The sequence below is a fragment of the Protobothrops mucrosquamatus genome, unplaced genomic scaffold (genome assembly GCF_001527695.2).
Source record: "Protobothrops mucrosquamatus isolate PMUCROS unplaced genomic scaffold, P.Mucros_1.0 scaffold8, whole genome shotgun sequence".
Lineage (NCBI taxonomy): Eukaryota > Metazoa > Chordata > Lepidosauria > Squamata > Viperidae > Protobothrops > Protobothrops mucrosquamatus.
In genome coordinates this window covers 258688-283180 of record NW_015386395.1, presented here as the reverse complement: position 1 = coordinate 283180, position 24493 = coordinate 258688, and the positions used below count along the sequence as shown (strand labels likewise).

General features: G+C 41.2%; 1 protein-coding gene across 1 annotated transcript; it reads right to left on the bottom strand.

Moving 5' to 3' along the window:
* Positions 1–2571: 2571 nt before the first annotated feature.
* Positions 2572–22762, bottom strand: TMEM143 (transmembrane protein 143). Its single transcript, XM_015810246.1, has 7 exons — positions 22488–22762; positions 19388–19495; positions 16844–17038; positions 13254–13390; positions 5677–5956; positions 3939–4149; positions 2572–3292 (listed from the first exon to the last, which is right to left on the bottom strand). Exons 1-7 carry the CDS (start codon positions 22680–22682, stop codon positions 3144–3146), a joined length of 1275 nt encoding a protein of 424 aa, XP_015665732.1. The 5' UTR covers positions 22683–22762; the 3' UTR covers positions 2572–3143.
* Between the last annotated feature and the right edge of the window lie 1731 nt (positions 22763–24493).

Genomic DNA, 24493 nt, shown 5'->3' with positions numbered 1-24493 from the left:
CGGGATTGGCCTGGGGGGGGGGTTTATAGGGATTTTAATAGGGATTTTATAATTTTTCTAATAACAGGTTTATCTAATATATATTTTAATTTGGTTTTTAGATATTTATTGTATAGCTCTGTTTTTACTTACCTGTAAGCCGCCCTGAGTCCCTCGGGAGAAGGGCGGGGTATAAATTAAAGTATTATTATTATTATTAACCGCAAACAGCTGCTAAACGAGATGGCCATTAAACAAGGACTGCCTTTGTTGAGGAAAAGGCAGAGTTGTTATTGCTTTGAAACCAACCGTTGTTTTGCCCAGATGTCAAATTCTAATATAATATCTAATAAGGATATTATTGGGGGCTGAGTACCTGCCAACTCAAATCAAAAAGAAACTGCCCCTGACTATGACACTTATATCGACCACGAGACACCACGTGATCAGTTTCATCTTTATTGAGAGTCTTTAGATACGGGTAGCCAGATGTTATTCTGATTTTTAAACCTTCCACCGAGAATTGAATTCACCATCATGCCTTAGATGACAACATACAATCCATTAATTTTATAAGCCCTTCAGGTTCTGATCCTCAGTGGTAACTAGAAATGCTTCCAAATGGTGTGCCTTCCTTTGAGCTCTCAGAGAAATATTTATACAAAAGTACATCTGTTTTTCTTCTCTAAGAGCTGAAGGGAAAATGGACTGTATATGCCAGGGGTATCAAACTCACGTCGCGTGATACGTCACGACGTATCACAACTTTTTTGCCATTGCTGGCAATGGGGTGGGCGCAGTTTCGCTATGATGCATCCGGCAGTTTGACACCCCTGGTATATGCCATTCGGAAGCGCACCTACAACAGGTTACAGTTAGTCCGTGACTTACAACCATTCATTTAGTGATTGATCAAAGTTAAAATGGCACTGATAAAAGTGACTTATGACTAGGCCTCACACTTATGATCGTCGCAGCATCCCCACGGCCATGTGATCAAAATTTGGGTGGTTGGCAACCAGCATGCATTTACAATGGTTGTAATGTCCTGGGGTCATGTAATCGCCATTTTCCATCAGCCAGCTTCCCACAAGCAAAGCCAATGGGAAAAGCCAGATTTGCTTAACGACTACATGGTTCGCTTAGCAACTACAGGGATTTACTTAACAACGGTGGCAAAAAAAGTTGTAACCGCAACAACATGTTCCCAAAATTCCAAGTGCTGAGAACTTCAACAAATCAGTACTGAAGAAGCTTCTTGGTTGAGAAGTGAAACGTCTTCAAGGAAAAACAAAGTCCAGCTGCCTTTTGAAAAAGCGGCTACGGGTTCAGCAAATCATACGTAACCAGACACACTGAAGAGAGGAAAATGCAGAGATGCACAAAAAAGTTTATTGCACGTTAAGAAAGAAGACCTTTCTGTATATCCCACAAACTACAACTTCATTCCCATTTGGTGGAAGCGGATATAATCTGACTTTGTGATTAGCAAAACAAGCTCAAGGCTTAAAGCCAAACCAAAGCTATCTGTTCTGAAGCTCATCTCCTACCTCCATCCAGGTAGGCAATCCCCCTGGAATCACTTCGGTCAGCATCTTGAGAGAAGGTTACTAGCTAGCAGCACTGGCCTCCTTGCAGGATCCCAAGTGAACAGTGTGGAAATGTTCTCAACTGAATCATTATACTACAATGTATTTACTTTTGGATCTCTTGAGACCAGATGAGTACATTTTCCTCACTCACCTTGAGGCAAAAAAAAAAAAGGTCTTATGATTGACCTTTCAATAGAAACTAAGAAAGATTTAGATTGCTGCTCCTGCTGCTCCTGTCATAATCTCACTTGTGTGGACAGAATACAAATCTGACATATCCTTCTCTGTGGCAATTCCCCAAAGAATACAGAGGCTCTCTCGAGACAAAGGAAGATGGGAAAGAGAACTGGGAGGGGCTTCATGTCTTCCAGCTAGAGGTGCACAAGGCTGCACCTGTTCCAAGAACACTCTTTAGAATAAAGTACACGCACACAAGCATTGAACATACATCAACTACCAATCCATGTAGACAAAAGTCAGATATGCAGGGAGTCACCCTAAGGGTAGAATAAGAACAGATTCACATGCAGTGAAAACGCCCCAATTCATGCACCCAATAATTCCTTTGATACGATAATAGGCCATCAAGTTATTGTCAATTCTTAGTGACCACACAGATTTTCCCCATGACAATATTTTTATGACCTAGTCTTCCAGCAGTGCATCCACTGCCCCCTTTAGCTATGTGCAAATTTCCAGACTTCAAATTTGAGAAGCAAATGTGTGTGTTTTAGTGTAAACAATTACTGGACCAAGGGGAATAGGGTTCTGTTCTTCCAGTAACTCAGAACTTACCTATTGCATTTTCTCCCTCCATACACAGCCTGAACTTGCTATTTTGTTCAGGACCACACAGGATGGAAAGCATCCTATGCCACCTATGTAAAACTAGCAGGAAAAAAAATAATAAAGCAAGGAAACTTAGCATGCGATATGGCTTTCAAGCTTGCCATCAAGTGTATATTGTGCAATTCAAAGTGCTATAGAAGGGGTTTAATATATTTTTCAGAAATGCCCCCAGCAGGCTAGCACATGATATTAAAAACCCATCTCGCCCTAAATGCAAAAGAGATTCACTGCTTTGCACAGTGCTCATTTCAAATGTAAACTGCTTCCACTCATTCCTTGGAGAAAGAAAAATAAACAGCTCAAAGGAAGGGGGAAAAAAAAAAGCAGTGTGTCTAATAAAAAGTGCTGATATTTTAAAAGCAAGAAAGTTCCTCTCTGCAAAGAAGAGAATCTGAGGTGCATTATGGCTTTGTATAATGAGGTCTAATGTTGTACCCCAAATAGTATTTTTGTAGTATGCAAAGGTTAACATTACAGCACATTTCCAACAGGATATCTGGAAGAAGAACTGGTGTTAAAGGAAGCACATCTCAGGAGCTGAAATCCAATAGCTTCTAAGGATCCATGTGGTACAAGTAACTACACCACAGGGCACTGTTCTCTTAATGCTTTGGAAAAATAAGGTTCACATCCTCTCGCCTTCAAAACCTGGCATGCTCAATACCACAGGGACAAGGCTGATTTAGAGCCCCAAACACCAATTAAAACAATCCGAGGAAGCTCTTATCCAATGACAGGATGGGCTGCTCCCTTGACTTCCAATTCCTTGAGATGCTTCCAGGCACGTTCGGCACAGAAGTTAATTTCCAGCCCAGAACGCAGGCGCAACCAAGCCTCAACCTGTTTCCTCAGATGTTCAACAGGATTGGAGTCTGCAAACGCAAAGAGAGGAGTCAGAGACCTCACGGGAGATAATAATAATAGTAATAATAATAGTAAAGTTGGAAGGGACCTTGAAGGTCATCTAGTCCAACCCCCTGCTCAGGCAGGAAACCCTATACCATTTCGGACAAACGACTGTCCAGTCTCTTCTTAAAAACTTCCAGTGTTGGAGCATTCACCGCTTCTGGAGGCAGGTTGTTCCACTGGTTAATTGTTCTCACTGTCAGGAAGTTTCTCCTTAGTTCTAGGTTGCTTCTCTCCTTGATTAGTTTCCACCCATTGCTCCTTGTCCTGCCTTCAGGCGCTTTGGAAAATAGCTTGACTCCCTCTTCTTTGTGGCAACCCCTGAGATATTGGAACACTGCTATCATGTCCCTCCTCGTCTATTAAATTAGACATACCCAATTCCAGCAGCCGTTCCTTATATGCTGTAGCATCCAGTCCCCTAATCATCTTTGTTGCTCTTCTCTGCACTCTTTCTAGAGTCTCAACATCTTTTTTACATCGCGGTGACCAAAACTGGATGCAGTATTCCAAGTGTGGCCTTACCAAGGCATTGTAAAGTGGTATTAACACTTCACGTGATCGAGAAAGCCCCCCACCTTTGCTTTCTGGCATCCCTATCCCAGCCCGTACCTCTCTCAACACCTGCCTCCTTTGACAAGGGCTGCTGTGGTTGCTGGTGGCACCGCAGGAGGAAACTGTGTGCCAAGATGACTTCCTTGGCGTGCTCCTCCTGGGCCCGCAGGGTGAGGGCATCCAAAAGCTCTGAGTTATTGGAGGTGCTGCGGTAGTACAGCATATGCACCAGTTCGAGAGAGTGGATATTCCTCCGCTGGCCAAAGACCTAAGAAAACAATGCAGAATACAGGTAGTCCTCGACTTACAACAGTTCGTTCAGTGACTGTTCAAAGTTGCAACGGCACTGAAAAAAGTGAGCTACGGCCATTTTTCGCACTTATGACTGTTACAGCATCTCCACGGTCACATGATCAAAATTCAAATGCTTGGCAACTGACTCATATTTGTGACAGTTGCAGGGTCTTGGGGGGGGGGTCATGTGATCGGTTTTTGCAAACTTCTGACCAGCAAAGTCCAAAGGGAGGCCAGATTTACTCAACGACTGTGTTACCAATTTAACATCTGCAGCAATTCACTTAATAAGCGCGGCAGGAAAGATGGTAAAATGGGGCAAATTCACTTAACAAGTGTTTCCCTTAGCAACAAAAATCTGGGGCGCAATTGTGGTCATAATTCGAGGACTCTCTGTACAGTATTTGGCTCCTTAGGAGTGTGGGGGAGGGGAGGGTCAAACGCGTGAGAGACACGACAAAATGCAAGCTGAGATCCTGGCCTCTTGGAGGAAGCGCACCAGAGAGAATAGACACCTCTCTGCAACATATTGGGAAGGAAACTACGTACTTATGATATGCTAGTAAAATGTTTATCAACATTTCCAATATGGAAGTGCCTTACAGTTGGGTCCCGATGGCCAATATGCACTCCCTTTCAGCAGCCTCTCTTTACCGCTGAAGTTAAGGGACAAGAATGGAGAAAACTGCTGGCATCGTTTCCTGCCAGTGAAGCAGGAACCACAGAAATCATTACAAACCCTAACCAATTTAAGACACAGAGAAACCTCAGCCTGCTGCTTCTTGCAAGAAAGTCCTGTAAAAACAAACAAACAAAAACAAACAAACAGGGAAATCCCAGTCCTAAGCAAGGCATGACACTGTCTCCTTTGCATTTATCACAATGCAACTTTTCTCAGCCCCAAAAGTTAAGTGCAGCTTAAGCCCTCAAACAGTTACTGTACCTCTGCATCAAAAGTATTTTGCAGCTATACATTTTCGTCCCAAGCAAACCTTGATACCAAGGTCTGGACTCCCTTCCCGGATACATTTATTCAAAGAAAGCCAAAATGTCTGCAGGAAGACATAAATCTTCCTTCTACAGGAAGTTAAAGACCTTCTCTCTCAGAGCTGTCTCTCTGACAGCAGCTCTCCGTGTACTGAAAAAGAGCTCTTTTTTTCCTAGCCGTACCACATGAGATTTCTCTGAGCAGAAGACATGTGTTCTGCCATAAAGCTCTTGACAGCTGTATGGGGTAGAGGCCAAGCCTGCTTCCTGCCCTAAAAGAACCTCAATTAAATTAAGCTTGCTCCTACAAAGATAATCATGTCTCTCCATCTCCCTAGTCCAGAGCCCCCAAGAGCCCCTTCATGAATTGCCTATGAATTATAACCGTTTGTGTTACCGAAAGGGGAAAGTTATTAAAACATTATATTGCTGTGTTTAATTAATTTGAAGGTCTGAGCAGGATATTTATTGGCTCACGGCTCTGAGTTTCTGGAAACACTGGAGATGGACCTACCTTCCAAGCCCGGAAGGCCATCAAGGCAGCAAAGAAGAAGAGCAGGGTGGTGGTGCCTATCTTGAGGTCGGAGAGCACCACCATGCCCACATTTACAAAGAGGGCCAAGCCGCTCACAACCAGCATGGTGTTGATCAGAGCTCTGTGGAAGATGGAGGTGCGGACTTTGACCAAGGGCAGCAGCTGCTCCAGACCTTCCAGAGGGATGTCCTTAAAGCATTTCAGCACCAGATGGGCATTCTTGGATCGGGCAGCCACTACAACTCGTTTGAAGTAATGCCTGGGTTGGAAGAAAAAGAGGAAGAACGGAAGAAAAGCGATGTTAAGGGAGTGGGACACAGATTCTTCAGATGTGAGCCAATGATTCATGGCCTGCCACACTCCTAGACAGTATTGGCAGACTCCCCAAAATAAATACAAATTTTAAAAGGCTGAAATCTTATGAGAAAAATGAAACTCCCAAAATGTTGGTGTTTTTCCAATACGAACCGATGAATGAAAGCTGCAATCTACAGGTAGTCCTCAACTTCAGACCACAATTGAGCCCAAAATGTATGTTGCTAAGGTAGACGTTTGTTAAGTGAGTTTTGCCCCATTTTACGACTTTTCTTGCCACGGTTGCTAAGTGAATCCCCATTAAATTAGTAACACGGTTGTTAAGTGAATCTGGCTTCGCTGTTGACTTTGCTTGTCAGAAGGTCACAAAAGGGGATCACATGACCCTTGGACGCTGCAACTCATAAATGTGAGTCAGTTGCCAAGCCTCCAAATTTTGATTACTGGACTATGGGGATGCTGCAATGGTCATAAGTGTGAAAAATAGTCATCAGTCACTTTTTTCAGTGGCATCGTAATTTGGAATGATCATTAAATGAACCATTGTAAGTCGAGGACTACCTGTCATGTAATTTCACTGTCTTTGCATAAGATACTGGGGGAGAATGGGATTAAAAAATGTCAATATTGGGAGGGTTGTGTTTGGTTTTGTGAAGGAAAGGAATACAACTGACCCACCTGAAAAAGATGGCTGCCCTGATCAGCTATTTCAAGGTTCCTCTCTCCCACCCCTTTATTTCCACGACCAAAGCTCTAAATTCCGCAATAAGATATTTAAACGAACACATTGCTGGCCAGTTATTTTGGTTTTTTGAGAGGTGATCAATGCATTCACACGCTAGGCTGGTCATGTGCTTATACAATCTAGTTCAGAACATTCTAGAGCTAAGACGATTTTGGTGTCCTAGACCAGAGGTAGGCAACCTTGGCTCTTTTATGACTCGTGGACTTCAACTCCCAGAATTCCTGAGCCAGCATGGCTCAGCTTGGAAACCTCTCCCTTTCCCCTCAGCATGACTGGCTCAGGAATTCTGGGAGTTGAAATCCACGAGTCATAAAAGAGCCAAGGTTGCCTACCCCTGTCCTAAACTGTTATGTGAATGCTCTTCCCATCATTTTACCTCAATACCTTCAGGCCAGCACAAATAGCTATAGTAGGGTGACTGCCTACACAGGATAGAAAGTGGGTCACATGATTGCACAAATCAAGGTCATTATCCAAAGAACTGCAGCTACGCAATCACAATAACAACCTTTACTTTCAGAGGGTAGGTGCTGCCTGTGAAGACATCTCTAGCCTTCCAAATGCATCATTCAAAATAAGGTTTTACAGGTAGCCTTTAAGTTACAACAGTAATGGAGACTGCCCATTATGGTCAAAGTCAGGTGAGCCATAAGTGAATCTCCTCAGTTAATGACCCTCCCATTCCTGCTTTCCCTGATGCATTTGTTAAAAAAAATGTGCAGGTCATTAAGTGGAGTATGGAGTGCCTCAGGATTGGGGGAGACCCTGTGGGTCTTAGCACAGGCATAAGTCTATCTGCCTTGGGCCTCCTCACACCCCAAGATACCCCATGCTCCACTTCCTGCCCCTTGGGGTCCCCAAAATCACTTGGGTTTCCTACTCATCCCCCTGAAAAATAACACTGGCAAAGCTTTGGGTTTTCTTTTTTCTCACTAATGATAGCCTTAGGTCTGCCAGCATTAGCTGTGTCAGCATTAATTTTCACTCAGAAAAAGACAGCCACTTGTGCGATTGTGCTGCATTGCCCAGCAACAAAGTGGCCTGTTCTCCTTCTCCACCCAGACTACTTGAGCTCTGGAGTTCTTTAAAAGGTAAGTCAGCAATCAGTGACAGGAGCTAGGCTGGAGCATGCCGAACCCAGTGGAGTGGCAAAGCAGGCCCAGTGTGTGTGGGGACCCAGCGGGGCAGGATGGAGAAGGAAATGGGGAGCGTGCCGCAGCACCGTAAGGGCACACAGCCACAGAGATGCTGCAGGAGATATAATTTCAGAAGTGAGTCATAGTAACTTTGGGGGAGGGCTGTCATAACTTCAAGCGGTTGCTAAGTGACCAGTTGTAATTCGAGGACTACCTGTGTAAAAGCTGCCAATGCAGTCCAAAGCATGAGATACCTACGAGAGCTGCAATACGTGAGGGACCAGCTAGCATGGCAGTGTGTTGACAATGTGCTGACAGTGGAAGATTATATAGTGCAGGGGGCCCCAAATTGTGGGCCGTGAGGGGTGTGTAACTGGGCCGTGGAAATGGCTGGGAGGGCCCACATGCATCCTGACTTGTGCAAGCAGTGAGTGAATGTGTGTGTGCATGCTCCATTTGTGTGAGCGGCAGGCATATGTGCAGGCCGCTCACACAAATGGAGCTATGTGCACATGAGGATGCTTGCCAGCCGCTTGCGCAAACCATCCCCTCCCCCCACACACCGAACCACCAAGCCGGAAACGGGGAACTCTGATATAATAGACACGATAATTAAATCACTTGCTATACATTCAGTTCAATGAAACTGGTAAGTCTTTGAGGCAGATCAGTGCCAAAAAAAAATGTGGAATCTTCCAGGTCAGTGCCTTGTCAAGCTAAAATATCAATACAGGGTGAATGCCAAGAGTATGCCAAAAAACAAAAAAATTCCTCTTAGAGATTTCAGATAAAAGAATGATACAGATAGTCCTCAACCTACGACCACAATTGGAACCAGAATTTCCGTTGCTAAACAAGATTAAGTCACAGCAATTTTAGGACCTTTTTTGTTACGGCTGTTAAGCAAATCACTTTGAATTATGTGGTTGTTAAGCAAATCCGGCTTTCCCCCACTGACTTTGCTTGTTGGAAGTTGGCTAGGAAGCTCACGTGTGCCTATTACACCCCAGACACTGCAACCGTCATAAATACATGCTAGTTGCCAAGCACCTGAATTTTGATCACATAATCCTGGGGGTGATGCAATGATTTGTGAGGCTTGATTGTAAGTCACTTTTTTCCAGTGCTGTTGTAGCTTTGAACAGTCGATAAACGATAGTTGGAATCAAGGACAACCTGTATTGTCAACAGCTAAGTACCACCAAGTCAGGACCCCAAAAGGTTTCGAGAGCTTTCCATACTGCCAGAAGCTCCATTTCACTAAGGCAGTGTTTCTCAACCTTGACAATTTTAAGGCATGTGGACTTCAACTCCCAGAATTCCACAGCCAGCATTAAAATTGTCCACATGCCTTAAAATTGTCAAGGTTGAGAAACACTGCACTAAGGGGATCTTCAACTGGGACCATTTGGTACTGATAACCAGACCATTACTCTGAACCTCCCAATTTGGTAAAGACACATCCATTGTGGAGTAGTGTGACAGAATCTTGGAATAAATCTAGCATTGGAGTTAAGTTTGAACTGGAGCTGGAATAGGTAATTTGCTTGAGAATAAAAAGGAGCTGGAAAGCCCTGATGCAACTGTCATATCTACAGAAGAGCATATTCTACCAATACGGCTGCAGCCATAACAGCTGTGGAATATTGTGCAGATTTTGATATGGTCCCCCACGAAATTCATATCCTGACTCCTATATCGAAAACACTTTGTCCTGCAGAAGTAAATGTGCTGAATCAAGGAATGTGCCCCAAACTGAAGTGCATTAGCCCTAAAACTGGGAGGAATCAGAGGTGACAATTCCAAATTTATTGAAAGACAGAACGCAGAAAGACTCTTTAACATAAAAACAATGTCCCAGCTTATCTGGTTTCTAGATAGTATCACAACTAGATAGTATCACAACTGAACAATTACAGGTAGTCCCCGACGTACGACCATAATTGAGCCCAAAATTTCTATGATTAAGCAAGACAGTTAAGTGAATTTTGCCCTGTTTTATGACCTTTCTTGCCACAATTGTTAAGTGAATCACAGAAGTAGTTAAGTTAGCAACACGTTTGTTAAGTGAATCTGTCTTCCCCATTGACTTTGCTTGTCAGAAGGTCGCAAAAGGGCATCACGGGACCCTGAGTCCATTGCCAAATGTCTGAATTTGATCATGGGGATGCTGCTACGGTCGTAAATGTGAAAAACAGTCGTAAGTCACTTTTTCAGTGCCACTGTAACTTCGAATGGTCACTAACAAACTGTTGTAAGTCAAGGACTACCTATACTATATAAAAATATGCAGGCTTTAGAGGTAATGTTTTTGGAGCCATCAAAAGATAAAAAAGATTTTGAATTGGAACAGCCAATCTCCAAGAGGAAAACAGAGAACTCTCCAATGATTTTGTCAGATATTTATATCGAAGCTGGAATTCCAGAAAATGACACAGGCAAATCTGTGAGCGAGCAGGGAAAGGGAAGAATAAGTACACCATCACTATGTGGAGAGATATGGCTAGATAAACTCATTGTACCTCAAGAAGAAAAAATGAGGTCAATCATCTTTTTTAGGATTGTGGAATTCTTGGATTAGGAACTACAAGTAGTCCTCAACGTACAACCACAATTTGAGCCCCGAATTTGTGTTGCTAAGTGAGAAATTTGTTAAGTGAGTTTTGCCCCATTTTATGACTTTTCTTGCCATATTTGTTAAGTGAATCGCTGCAGTTGTTAAATTAGTAACATGGTTGTTAAGTGAATCTGGCTTCCCCATTGACTTTGCTTGTCAGAAGGTCGCAAAAGGTCACATGACCCCCGGACACAGCAACTCTCATAAATGCGAGGCAGTTTTCAAACATCTGAATGTAAATCACAAGACCATGGGGATGCTGCAATGGTCGTAAGTGTGAAAGACGGTCATAAGTCACTTTTTTCAGTGCCCTTGTAACTTCAAATGGTCCCTAAGTGAACTGTTGTAAGTCGAGGACTACCTGTAGTGGTATTTTATTGTCATGGAAGTAACTCAATTACCCTTTTGACAAAAAGTTTCAGATTTGGTCTTGAGGGGTTCTGATAGAAGAGCTCTGGAAAAAAAAGGGCAGATTATTATGGGTCACAAAATGTCATGGTACTGCCAATTCAGATGATCTGGAGTAGGGGTGTCAAACTCGCCACGTCACGTGACATGTCACGATGTATCACGACTTTTTTTCCATTGCTGGCAATGGGGTGGGCGTGGTTTTCCCATGATGCATCCGGCCTGTGGGCCGGCAGTTTGATACCCCTGATGTGGAGGATGCCAAAATCTGGAACAAACAACTGAAAAAAAATATTTGTACAAAAGATGAGATGATTAGAGCCAAATATCTCCATCCCGTTAAGAGGAAGAATAGGAAATACACAAAATTAATAACAAATAATAATAAAAATATTATAATTTTCTCCCCAAATATCTTTGCCCCTGAATGATGTTTCCTCAAAGCTGAATGGGACAATGTGGAAAACATTTCTGTGAGACTTCTATTCTGGTTAAGATGCAAACTAAAAATACAACCAACTTGATTGCTGAAAATTAACTGTCATCTCTATGATTGAAACCTTCCATAGTTGAAAAACTGAAACCTATTTGGCAAGTCTCATTTTTCATGTTATGATTTCATTCCATAATCTATTCTGCTTCAGAACAGTCTTGCAGGAACACATGCCAAAAATGTCATATGTTGCGTGGCATCCTTAATCAATTTGGACAAATCATAGTCAAGCATGACCAAATCTGCCATAATTTGTAAATAAAATAAACAGTATGGTAATTTGCTATGTCAAGCTATGTTAATTTTGCTATGTTAATTCATGAAGAACAAGCAATACGGTATTTTGTTATGCCTAGTAATATTATATCAGCATTAATGCAATCTTCTATAAAAATAGCTGGCAAAAAGTAGGAGGGTCCTGTTGGAATATAACTTTTTATCTAGGCCAGGGGTAGGCAACCTTGGCTTTTTATGACTCGTGGACTTCAACTCCCAGAATTCCTGAGCTCAGGAATTCTGGGACTTGAAGTCCACGAGTCATAAAAGAGCCAAGGTTGCCTACCCATGATCTAGTAGGCCATCACATTCATTGCCATCCTGCTATAATGGGTAGAATGGACCTTCTAGGATGAAAATCTTTACATCCCTTCCATTTTTATTATTTGTGCCTTTACATCCATTTTTTGACTCCTGGCAACTACCTTGCCGTTTTCTTTGGCAAGATTTTTCAAGAGTGATTTGCCATTGATTTCTTCTTCCTAGGGCTGAGAGTGAGCGACCAGCTTAATGTCACTCTAAGTCCACAGTCCCTAAGGCAGAATTAGAAATCACAGATACATCTTCTGTTACAAGTTAAGAATTGGACAATAAATTAAACACGTAAGCTTATCATCATCCAACAGAGTTGTTGGAAATTGAGAGCCATATACATTTTGATGTTTCTCAACCTCAGCAACTTTAAGATGTGGACTTCAGCTCCCAGAATATTCTAACCAGCATGCCAAAATCCACACATCTTAGTTGCTGAACTTGAGGAACATTGATTTAAAGGAACTGGGATACAGTAATCAAACCCTGTCAGAGCAGGGATGATGGAAAGGAGGAGCATCTGGCCAACCCAAATGCAGCTTAGATTTAGAATGTCCTAAAAAAGCTTCCGTGGGTAAATCTTAGCATTTGATGCACAGAAACATGGGTGGAAACATTTAACTTCTAAGAAAGAGCATTCATTTTTTTTGCCCTGAGAATATATTTTACAGTCTTCTATCCACAGAAATTTCAAGAAAAAGATCAGTAAGCTTATTTTATGAACATTTCACTTAGAAGTCATAAAGCATTTCCCTCCAAGTTGTAAAGCATCCCGTCTATAGTATCTCATTTACAACAGCACATAAAACTGGGTGGAAGGACCACAGCTCAGTAACAGTTTTACAAGCAAAGAGCTTCAGGTTTATGAGACAGGAAAAGAACCACATAAATTCACCACACCATGCAATTGATTTCTTAAAGATGTGACTGAACTATCTTGAAAAGGTGAGGAAAATGGCTGTTAGACTACATCCAGGATCAGAGATAATACGCTTCTGAATTCAGTGGCAGAGGAATACCTTGAGGGCAAAGTTGCTCTCAATATTTGGTGGTGGAGTCCTTTTAAGGTCCTACTCAGACTACCCGAATGCCAGTCTATGGTCTGTTCCATCACTTGTTCTTCTTAAGACAAAGTAGGTAACACCAACCTAGATGGACAGAAATCTGACCTGTTAGAAGGCCGGGTCTTGGGAATACGCTCCCAAAAGGATCTCCAGGTGACAACAGATACTAAGGAGATCATTTTTTTCTTGCCTGTCTGCAGGAATCCGTGCAGTGCCGAAGAAGCCCGTCCTCTGGGCTCGAGTTGCAGCCATCACCCGCAGAGGTCCTATCCGTTGGCCAAGAGCCCAGAAGGTGATGTATTCGTACTGATCCAAATTCACTGTCACCTGAAGAACAGAAGCCAGAACTGACATGAAAATACAAGTTATTAGGGACTCCCACATTCTGAACATTACAAGGCGATGGGGAAACAAGCCATCTATCACCATACTACTGCTGAAGCCAGCTGTAAATACCTGTCAGCTGCTCAAGTCTGCTTGTCTGTAGACTTCCCCAGATATATGCTGGGGAGTCAAACTGCATGTCAAAATCCAGTATCTTCTCAACTCTGCTGAGCAATACTTGGTAAAATGAGAGAGCCAAGTTTGTAGCTTGCTACCTCTCATAGCACCTGTTAGCTCTGGGAAATGGTAAATTTAATTGTTTTTTATCCTGCGCTTATTATTTTTATAAGTAACTCAAGAGGGCAAACATACAGTACATAATGCTCTTTCCTCCTCCTATTTTCCCAACAACAACTCTGTGAAGTAAGTTGGGATAAAAGTGACTGGCCCAAGATAACCCAGCTGACTTTCATGCCTACGGTGGGACTAGAACTCACAGTATCCTGGTTTCCAGGCCAGCATCTTAACCACTACACTGAACTGGATCTCTAAGGAAAATACAATGGCTTGTATTTCCACCTGTTCTATGAACCAGCCATCTGGCAACTTGTAGCTGATCTGTAAACTCCAGGAGATGTTACAACAGGCAAATCTGGTTTAAAAGGGATGGATTTTCTCACTCACCAAAATACTATGTTATTATGGCCTTGGTGAAGTACACCATGGATCTGAGAGGAATGGTCAGCCTTAGCCCCAATCTGAAGTGACCAATAGATTCAGGTTGATCCCAGGTTCAATGGGTCACCTGACTGCCTCCAAAGTAACAGGAACAAATTTTATATACTTTGTAGTGGCTGTTAAATACTGCTGGGTTAAGGCTGAAAACATCATTTTAACACTGAAATATCTAAGGTTTTTGTTGCTTTTTCAGGGATGGGTTGTGAAAAAGATAAAACTACATGCCCCCCCCCCAAGAGAAAACCCAACATGCCAAGGCATATGTATTACATGCTTGGATGCTAGTGGGGCAGGACCGTACATCTATAATGGGAATTCTATGCCTAATGTAAATATTTTTATGTGTGATTTCTCTGCAATCTGAAATGGGGAAGTTTTTGCTTACAGTCTCATTATCTCAAGCCAGGCACTATCCATTTCCAGCACTTCTGTCTTTTCAGCCTCTTACAGCTAAAATGCAAATCCTATCCCTTTCCTTCTCTTTTAAAATTTGATGAACTGGGATTTTCTTAGGCCGTGGTTACGCACAAAGGCAAATTATATATGAGTAGAACCATTTGTTTGGCTCTTTAATTTTTCTTACATTTTATGTGGGTTTTTTTAGCAAATACAAAACAGATGCAAAAATAAATAAATAAATTGGAATACTGCATCCAGTTTTGGTCACCACAATGTAAAAAGATGTTGAGACTCTAGAAAGAGTACAGAGAAGAGCAACAAAGATGATTAGAGGACTGGAGGCTAAAACATATAAGGAACGGCTGCTGGAATTGGGTATGTCTAGTTTAATGAAGAGAAGGACGAGGGGGGGACATGATAGCAGTGTTCCAGTATCTCAGGGGCTGCCACAAAGAATAGGGAGTCAAGCTATTCTCCAAAGCACTTGAAGGCAGGACAAGAAGCAACGGATGGAAACTAATCAAGGAGAGAAGCAACCTAGAACTAAGGAGAAACTTCCTGACAGTTAGAACAATTAACCAGTGGAACAACCTGCCTCCAGAAGCAGTGAATGCGCCAACACTGGAAGTTTTTAAGAAGAGACTGGACAGCCATTTGTCTGAAATGGTATAGGGTTTTCTGCCTGAGCAGGGGGTTGGACTAGATGACCTCCAAGGCCCCTTCCAACTTTATTATTATTATTATTATTATTATTATTATTATTATTATTATTATTATTATTATTATTATTATTATATAAATCAGAATCTGTCAAAGGATAGGCAAACTATGAACTGAATGCGATCCGCAAAGTTCTGTTTTTGGACTTCAAAAGTCATACTATCCAACTTTGGAAGCAAACTATCAAGACACATGATTTATAATTTTTTTTTCAGCTGAAAACTTTTTTTTTAAAAAAAGTATAATTCTTCTTTTAGATTTAATACCATTCAGCATCTACCTGCTGCCTCAAAAAATAAAGAAAATTATGATCCCTAGCAGCCAAGATATCCTGCCACTAGCCAGAAGGAATTTTGTACTCTGTATGTATTACTGTATGTATTAATTGCATTTCATTTCTTAATAGATAGTAGCAATGTTTTACGACATCTTGTAAGATGCCCAAAACTGTAAATATAATGAGCAACATATAATTTTCTAATAAAGGAACTACATGTTAATTATGAATAAGTCACAACATAGGCAGCACTTTAGTTAAAAGACAAATCTATGGAGAAAAAGGCCAAACATTTCTCCAGCATCAGACAGTACATGCCTCTTAATATGGTCCTTTGTAATTATGACGGTTGAGGAACACAAACAAGCTGTCGTTCATATCCTGGTGATGACTTTTTGATTGGCACTAGACCAGTTATAGGGGAAAGAAACTGTGTGTCTTAGTTGCCTTCAAAAGATATCCTGCTGGACAAGATCAAAGTAAGGCAAAGCAAAAGACTGAATAATACTGAGAAGGTTGGAAATTTTTATCTGTGGGCTTGGAGAGATCCAATACCATCCAAAGAAATTCTAGGATTTTGTTCCACTCATGTAATTTGCCTTTGTGCATAAGCCCAGCCTAAGAAAACCCCACTTCACCAAACATTAAAAGTGAGGGAAAGGGATAGGATTTTCATTTTAGCTATAAGAGTCTCAAAAGACAGAAGTGCTGGAAACTGATAGGCCTTGGGTTGAGAAAAATGGCACTGTTAAACAAAAACCTCTCCATTTCTGATTGCAGTCAGAGAAATCATACATAAAAATGATCCACACAAACAGAAAACCAATCAGGGAAAAGATGAGAGTAGGAAGAGGGGTCTAGAATAATTTACCACACCCAATTTGTCATGGCCAACTCGCCGCAGGAGAACTTGCTGTAGGACAATTCAACACTGTATTAATCATTTCATTCAGTTACTTTTTAAATTAGTGACCATGTTTTCACTGAAATTATTGTAACTTGTATTTCTGGATTGACTATTGTTATTGGCCATGGTTCCATTGAAATTGATTTATCTCTTGTACTTGTTGAACTGTCCTGCAAGGAACTGTCCCGTGGCGAGTTGGATGTGGCGAGTTAGCCACGGCGAGTTGTCCCATTCCAAGGAAGAGAACCTGAATAACTGAGATTACAAGAGGTGTGTCAAGGAAAATCCACAAGGTATCTAAAATGTCAGTTTGTTTTACCATTTCAGGACCCCTTCATCCTCTATCACATATAACATAGAGGGGACACCTGAAGGAAAAAGGTGGAGTGGGGGTGATCTTTATTGCAGGCCACACCTGGACTTCATCATGAGGGTGATTGACAATTAGTGCATAAGCCAGTGCTTCATCTGACAACTTGTTGAAGTTGGCCTGATCCAATAGTGGTTCCATCTTGGCCAAAACTCCCTGTTCTTTTATTAATCGTTCGGCATCTGTCAAACAGAATTCCTGTAGTGTGTCCCGATCAGGATCAATAGGTGTATAGAGTGTCTAGAAGGGGAAGGCATAAGTGGGAAGATTAATACAGTTAATATTAATACAGCATACTTGTTCTATCCCTGGTCACCGTGGGCAATTTATTATTGAAATCATCATCACGCAACAGTGGGTGAACAAGTAGAAGGAATGCATTACTGGTAGTCCTTGACTTATAACAGCTCATTTAGTGACTTTCAACATTGCAGTGGCATTGAAAAAAAGTGACTAACGACCATTTTTCACCCTTACAACCATTACAGCAGGGGTCTTCAAACTTGGCCCTTTTATGACTTGTGGACTTCAACTCCCAGAATTCCTGTCAGCATGTCTGACTGAGGAATTCTGGGAGTTGAAGTCTACAAGTCATAAAAGGGCCAAGTTTGAGGACCCCTGCATTACAGCATCTCCATGGTCAAGTGATCAAAATTCAGACGCTTGGCAATCAATTCATACTTATGATGGTTGCAGTGTCCCAGGATCACGTGATCACCTTTTGTGACCTTCTCTGAAGCAGAGTCAATGGGAAAGCCAGATTCACTTAACAACCGTGTTACTAATTTAACAACTGCAATGACTCACTTAACAATTGTGACAAGAAGGGTCATAAAATGGGGCAAAATTCACTTAACAACTGTTTTGCTAAGCAACAGAAATTTTGGGTTCAATTGTGGTTGTAAGTCGAGGACTCCGTGTATTCCATCTTTTCTCTACCAGTTATTTAGTTTCCATGCTGAAAGGGCAGAGAGTGCAGATTTTTCTTCACCAATCAAGAATAGGAATGTAACATTTCACTGACATTCGTCCAGAAAATATTGGAGGAGGAGGATAGTTATCTAAGTTGGAGGTGGTAAAAATCAGAATTTGGCAGCATCTTTTCTGACCACAGTAACACATTTTATTAAAGGGCGTAAACTTTAATGTGTTAGTCGGGAAAGATGCTACCGCTCTCCCTCCGATTTCTCATGCAGTAAATGTGTACCAGAACAGGGGCCTCCAACCTTGGCAACTTTATGACTTGTGGACTTCAACTCCCAGAATTCCTCAGCCAGCATAGTCCACAGTCCAGCACAGTCCACAGTCCAACGTCCACAAGTCGTAAAATTGCCACGGTTGGAAACCCCTATACTAGAGTACAGAAAATTATGCTGGTCACTGTTTATGATTTCATCTCCTTTGGGCTCAGTATTTTAGCAATTTTTGGTCAGGCAAGCAAGCAAATAAATGTCAATCTTGATTCCTGCTCAAGATTGGAATTGTAACCTGCAGGATGCAGGAGAGCTAATTCTCCACAGCTCTTTTATTTTCAAAACAAAATCACCACAGAGGGTGAAAGCTGATGGGAAATGTTGTTATCGGAGCAGCTGCAGACATTCCTGCACTTTATAAACATTTTTGGGATGAGCAATAGTCTCATAATGCATCCGATAGCTATTAGGCCTTGATTCAGAGAACACACTGGATCAATTTTAAAATACACTAACATACTGCAAATCACAGTTCAGTTTGTGACTGAGAAATGGCTTTACTGGAAATTTTGGACTTATGACTCCAAATGGGATTGTACTGCTAAGCAAGGCAATTAAATTCCATTATTGTTTAATGTCGTTCCTGATTTTACATCCTTTTTTTACCACGGTTAAGTGAATCACTGCAGTTGTTAAGTGAGTCATGCAGTTGTTAAGTGAATCCAGCTCCCCGCCCCCTTGGCTTTGTTTACTGGAGGCTGGTTGGGAAGGTCACAATGATGATCACCTGACAGCAGGACACTGCAGGCATTGTAAATATATGTTGGCTGCCAAGCACCCTTATCTGATCTTGTGATCACCGAGATGCTGCAACGATCGTTAAGCAATAGGACTGGCCGTGAGTCATTTTTTTCAGTGCCATTGTAACTTCGAATGGTTATTAAACAAATGGTTGTAAATCGAGGACTACCTTTATTACAATCTGACCCATATTCAAGATTGAGACAAGTTGCCATGGCTTCATATTCATAATGGAAGGATAGATGGGGAGGGTAGAGCAATTTCTCCATCCTTTTGCGTTTCCATATTCATTATAAGGAAAAGGCAGCTTCTACCTGTTATTAGCAAAGGAAGTCAGACAACCCAACCGAGGAGGCACACAGTTACCCCCATTTATCTGCCATCCTACTTGGCAAGGGGCTATTTTTATTTAGAAAAATGGCAAAATGCTATGTTTTTTTTTTTAAAAACAAACATTTAAATATTTGAGGGATACTCAGTAATACTAAACACCCTTACTAACAGTTGTTGTCCTAACAGCCACCTCCCTTGCTATCTTCTACATAGACTGGAACAATTTTTATAAAGTGACTGCAAAAAGAAAGTTTGCAACTACCTGTAGCTGCTCCAAAACAGAGTAGTAATGGTGTACAAGGGACGAGTCCACTTGAGACACAAATTGCAAGAATGAGATGCGTTCTTCATGACTAGAAGAGTGGAACTCCTGAGAAAGGGGAAAAAAGGCAACCCGGTTCACCCCTAAAATGGCCAAACCAGTCGGTTTAATGAGATGTTCCTTGGGTAGTACTGTACCAAAATACAGGCAGTTCTCAACTTACGACCACAGTCGAGCCCAAAATATTGTTGTTAAGTGAGACATGTGTTAAGCGAGTTTTGCCCCATTTTACAACCTTTCTTGCCACAGTTATTAAGTGAATCACTGCGGTTGATAAGCTAGTAACACATTTGTTAAGTGAATCGGGCTTCCCTATTGATTTTACCTATCAGAAGGTCGCAAAAGCTGATCACATGACCTTGGGACACAGCAACAGTCGTAAGTGTGAACCAATTGCCAAGCATCTGAATTTTGATTGCATGATCGTGGGGCTGCTACAAAGATTGTAAGGGTGAAAAATTATCATGTCACTTTTTTCAGTGCCATTAACTTTGAACGGTCACTAAATGAACTGTTGCAAGTTGAGGACTACCCATAAATATAACTGTTTAGTCAGGTCTGGTGCATTGCCATCTCTGTAGTTGTGAATTAGTGGCCTATCCTTGTGCTGCAGAACCATTATCCTTATAGTTTTCCATTTATTTCCAGCAACTTCTCTTTAATACAGCTTAAAATTGGTTCGACATAAATGTTTTTGAACATGACCTGCAATAATATCCACAATAGGAATTTTGCAGTCATAGCTACTGGGAAATTCCTCTTTCCCCAATTCAAAACTGGTCTACAGTGGTAAGTAGCCTAAATTCTTCAATAGGCATGTCTGAAATTTCATTGAGATATGGGCCTCTTCTTAGAGTTCCATCTCGACAGATGAATTTTTGGATAACAGGTCAGTTAGCCAACATTTCTAGTAATCAACGTATCTTGGAATATTTGTGCAGAATGCCAGATTGTGAATTTCTATCTATTAGAGAAGTTACCACTGTTCAATAACAGAATACATGTTTTGCATGTAGAAAGTTCCATTTTAAAAATCCAATTAAAAGCAGTACAAAGTAGTAAATATTTTGATATTCTTGAAATTATAACAGTTTAGGATATGCAGATTTGACATAAGACAACTTTCTAAAGTCAGATATTTTAAAAAATTCAATAGCAACATGCAGCTCAAACATCTTTTTAACAAAGCAGGTAGTCCTCAACTTACAGCAGTTCGTTTAATGACTATTTGAAGTTACAATGGCACTGAAAGAAATGACAGGAGCGTTTTTCACACTTACCATTGCAGCATCCCCAGGGTCACGTGATCAAGATTCGGATGTTTGGTAACTGACTCCCATTTATGACGTTTGCAGTGTGTCCTGGGGTCATGTGATCACCTTTTGCAACCTTCCGACAAGCGAAGTCAATGGGAAGTCAGATTCATTTAACAACCATGTTACTAACTTAACAACTGCAATAGTTCACTTAACAAGTGTGGCAAGAAAAGTCGTAAAATGGGGCAAAATTCACTTAACAAATATCTCAATTAGCAACAGAAGTTTTGGGCCTAACTGTGGTTATGTCACGGACTACCTGTAATGAAATTTACATCTTCAATTATATGCTTTGTGTCTCCACCAATGAGAGAAAAAATTGAATATTTCATAAACAGACTTCAAATTTCCAATTCATACTTTTATGTTTGTCCATTTTTTTATCCATGACTATAGTAAAAGTGGCCAATTTGGCAGTAAAGAACTTCTGGACAAGAAAAAAAAATCCTTATTTCTATAAGTTTCATACATCATTATTAAGGTAGGTAAATATAGCAGGATCATTATCCTTAATTTGTCCTATATATATATAATAAGCATTATAACTGAGCACTAATCCAGGTCTACAGTGCAAAGGGCTTACACTCTGTGTAATCTCCCTCTGCCTAGTGGTAAGATATTTCAGAAGAATTCACTTCATGTTCTCCAGATCACTGTTGTCCAATGTACTCCAGACCTTAGAGGTCAACGTTTTATAATTTGTACTCAGTACAGATTATTTACTAGACAGCTTCTGTCTAGTAAAGGCCATTCTACCTTTCTAGAGTGAGTCTCTCTATTACAAGCCTTCCCATGTTAAATGAGCAAAATGTACAGTATTTAATGATAAAAGATCCTAAACATCAAATGATCAAAGCAAACACAAAGGCTTCGAGGGCAACATTATGATGTTGCTGTTCATCAACCATCAAGGCATTTAGATAACTACCAATTGTAACCAGAATTCCTCTTTCATTCCCTTTTATATCTTCCTACAAAAGCTTGTAATTTGTCACCCTTTCATTTTTTTTCATGCCATGCCACTCATCATACATAGAATAACTGCCTTCTCCTCCTCTCCACATGCTATACTTTTCCTCCATTTGTTTTACTTTTGTTTAGCAAAATTTAAATCACTGTTTCCTCTACTCTTCAATTTCCACTCGAACAGCACTTTGTTTCAAGAAGCGTTTTCATTTCTTCAGAATGTTCTCTTCCAAAGGTTCATCCCATTTGGCCCATCTGATCACTTCAGAAACTTCACCCCATCAGGAAAGATTTTTAAGATTGGTTTAATTCAAATTCTACATGTTCATGAAACAGACCCTACTTAACAGGCAAGGGACCTGTCTTGAGAGCTCTGGGATGAAGAAAAATTAGGTTTTGCAATCAAGATTGCAGATAATTTGCCAAAAGAAAACACTTGGTATACTAAAGCAAGCACTGACTGGGCCAAAAGAAACTAAATTTTGGAATCTGAACAGATCATGCACATCAAGTAAACCAATATACAATATATTACTGTATAACATTTCACACTATTCCTGTTTGTGTTGACTATGAGAAGGGATGACACGTTTTGCTTGCTTCTATGATTTCACCAAGTGCTATCCGGACGTTCTAAAATTTGCTTATGCTGTTTTAAGGCATGAAATATTTTGAAAGCTGAGAGGGGTGATTGTGAATGTTGCTTTTGTGCAATGCATTCAAGGGATGTCAGAACTGACACAGAAGCCTATTTTTACCTTTACCAGGGCTTCAACCAGTTGATTCTTGGAAAACGGGATGTATTTCTCCTGATAATCCACTGCCCAGTTCTGTGGTTCTGTTGGCTTCCACATCTTCCGATATTTCACCATCGTGGCAGCAAGGGAGGCCTTGCCACGCAAAGACAATCCTATAATCTTGGTCCCCAGGGCTAACCGGGTTATGCTCAGCATTCTGGGAGAGTCCAAAACTTAACAGTTAAAAAAATGGCAGCACAGTCATATCTATCTTCCTTGGCTAAGTTTTCTCAAACTGACATTGTTTTGCAACCACATTGCTTGAAGAGCTGCAGCAGGCACCTTTTGAAGCAGCAAATGTAGAAAACTTTGAGAAATCAAGTAGAGCAAATCGATCTTTTTGATAAGCTGCTGGTAAAGAGTGCTCAGTCATTTGTGCATGGAGGTACCACGCACAAATGACAAGGTACTTTCCCCACTACCACCACCCGCAATCACATGTGAAAGCTCACAACCAGGACAGAACAACAGGGGTTAAAAAGTCACGGGTAAAATCATCAGACTATCCGAACTGTTGAAATTAAAGGCCCCGACCAACTTACAACCCAAGCAGGTTTTTTTTTTTTCTCCCTCTTCACACAAACAAAAAACCCCTTTCAACTACAGATCCAATTCAGGCACCCCCCCCCCCCCCAAAAAATCCACTATTGGAGCACCGAGCTCTGACCTTTAAAAAGAAGCCTGACATTGAATTTGGTGGAACATGCGCACAATGTTTCTTTTTCTCTTCCGCCCTCAATTCTAATCCTTTAGCTATTCCCGGGAAACTTCACGTTGCATCGTGCGCTTGCGCAGTGGTTTAGGTCGATTTTGTCGCGAGCTAAACTGGGCCCATAAATCAGAGATAAAAAATTTAAAAAGCTACCCGCAAAGGGTAAAACGTATTTGCCCATCAACTCTGTTCTATTCAGCAAAATACCGTTTAGGGTCAGAATGGAACCATTCTGTATCATTCGTTTTTTACTCAATGAGTACTGAAAACATTTCGATTTAAGAGAAGCTGAGTTTGTTGCTCTATACCATTTTCCTTTCCTGTCTCTATGGCCAAACCACGGGGCGCTTGCAACAATCAAAAGAATTCCATAGTATCGGAAATTCTTTCCAATCCGTTTATGCGCATGCGCAGTACAGCTTAATTCCTCCTTGTTTGGACCTGCAAAAGATGACTGCAGTTCCTCCGCCGGGCACACGGGATTCTATAGAATCCTCGCTGGCGTCATTCTAACTCCCGCCCCCAACAGTCGTTTCCAACTGCCCTGTTGAACGCTCTAGCGTTCGAAAAAAGGCACTGGCAGCTTTCCCGACCATTCAGGCTTCGAGTTCTCTCAAGCGCTTTCCCCCCCCCTCCATGGGCACGTGACGAGATCGAAAAGGCGGGAAAAACTTCATTCCCTCATTTTCCCCAAGGGGTAAGTGAGGAAAGAGGGCGCTTCCAAGATGTTCTAGGATGACCAGGAAAATGTAAAGCGCTGAATCCTTCATTTCTGAGTAGGCTTTATCGTGCAGTCCCTTTAATTTGAGCTTCTAATATTTCTCCCATCTGCCATTTTCAGGATGTGTTGTCCCTGTTCATGTGTAGAGAGTAGGGATTGTGAGAATTGAAGCCAATTCCAGGCTGAGGAAAGGAGACTAAATTAAAAAATAAGGGACACAGTTTGGGTTCTTTGTTACAATACTTTCTCCAAGGCAAAGAATATATGTAGCCATAGTTAAATATTGAGGATAACAAAACAGTATAATTACCATGAGGGAGCAACTTATTTTAATATATTTAATTGCATTTTAAATGGATCCTTCTTTAGAAATCAGAGGCTACACAGTTTTCCTTTTCTCTTATTTTATTCTAACAGCACAGAAACAGTGCCTAGATTAAAATTGCCCAGCAAGTTTGAGCAGAGATTCAGTCCAGATCCTCTGTGCTAACACTGTTGCCATTGTTTTTCAGTGGTTCTCAGGTAGGAAAAGAA

Bases quoted from the DNA above. Each gene is read 5' to 3' on its own strand.
- TMEM143 (XM_015810246.1), bottom strand. From the start codon at position 22,682: ATGCTGAGCATAACCCGGTTAGCCCTGGGGACCAAGATTATAGGATTG. The intron at 5,957-13,253 runs GCAAGAAAAAAA...CTTCCAACCCAG, and splicing joins GCACGGATTCCTGCAGACAG to GCATTACTTCAAACGAGTTG. The intron at 3,293-3,938 runs GTACGGGCTGGG...TTGCGTTTGCAG, and splicing joins GGAGGCAGGTGTTGAGAGAG to ACTCCAATCCTGTTGAACAT.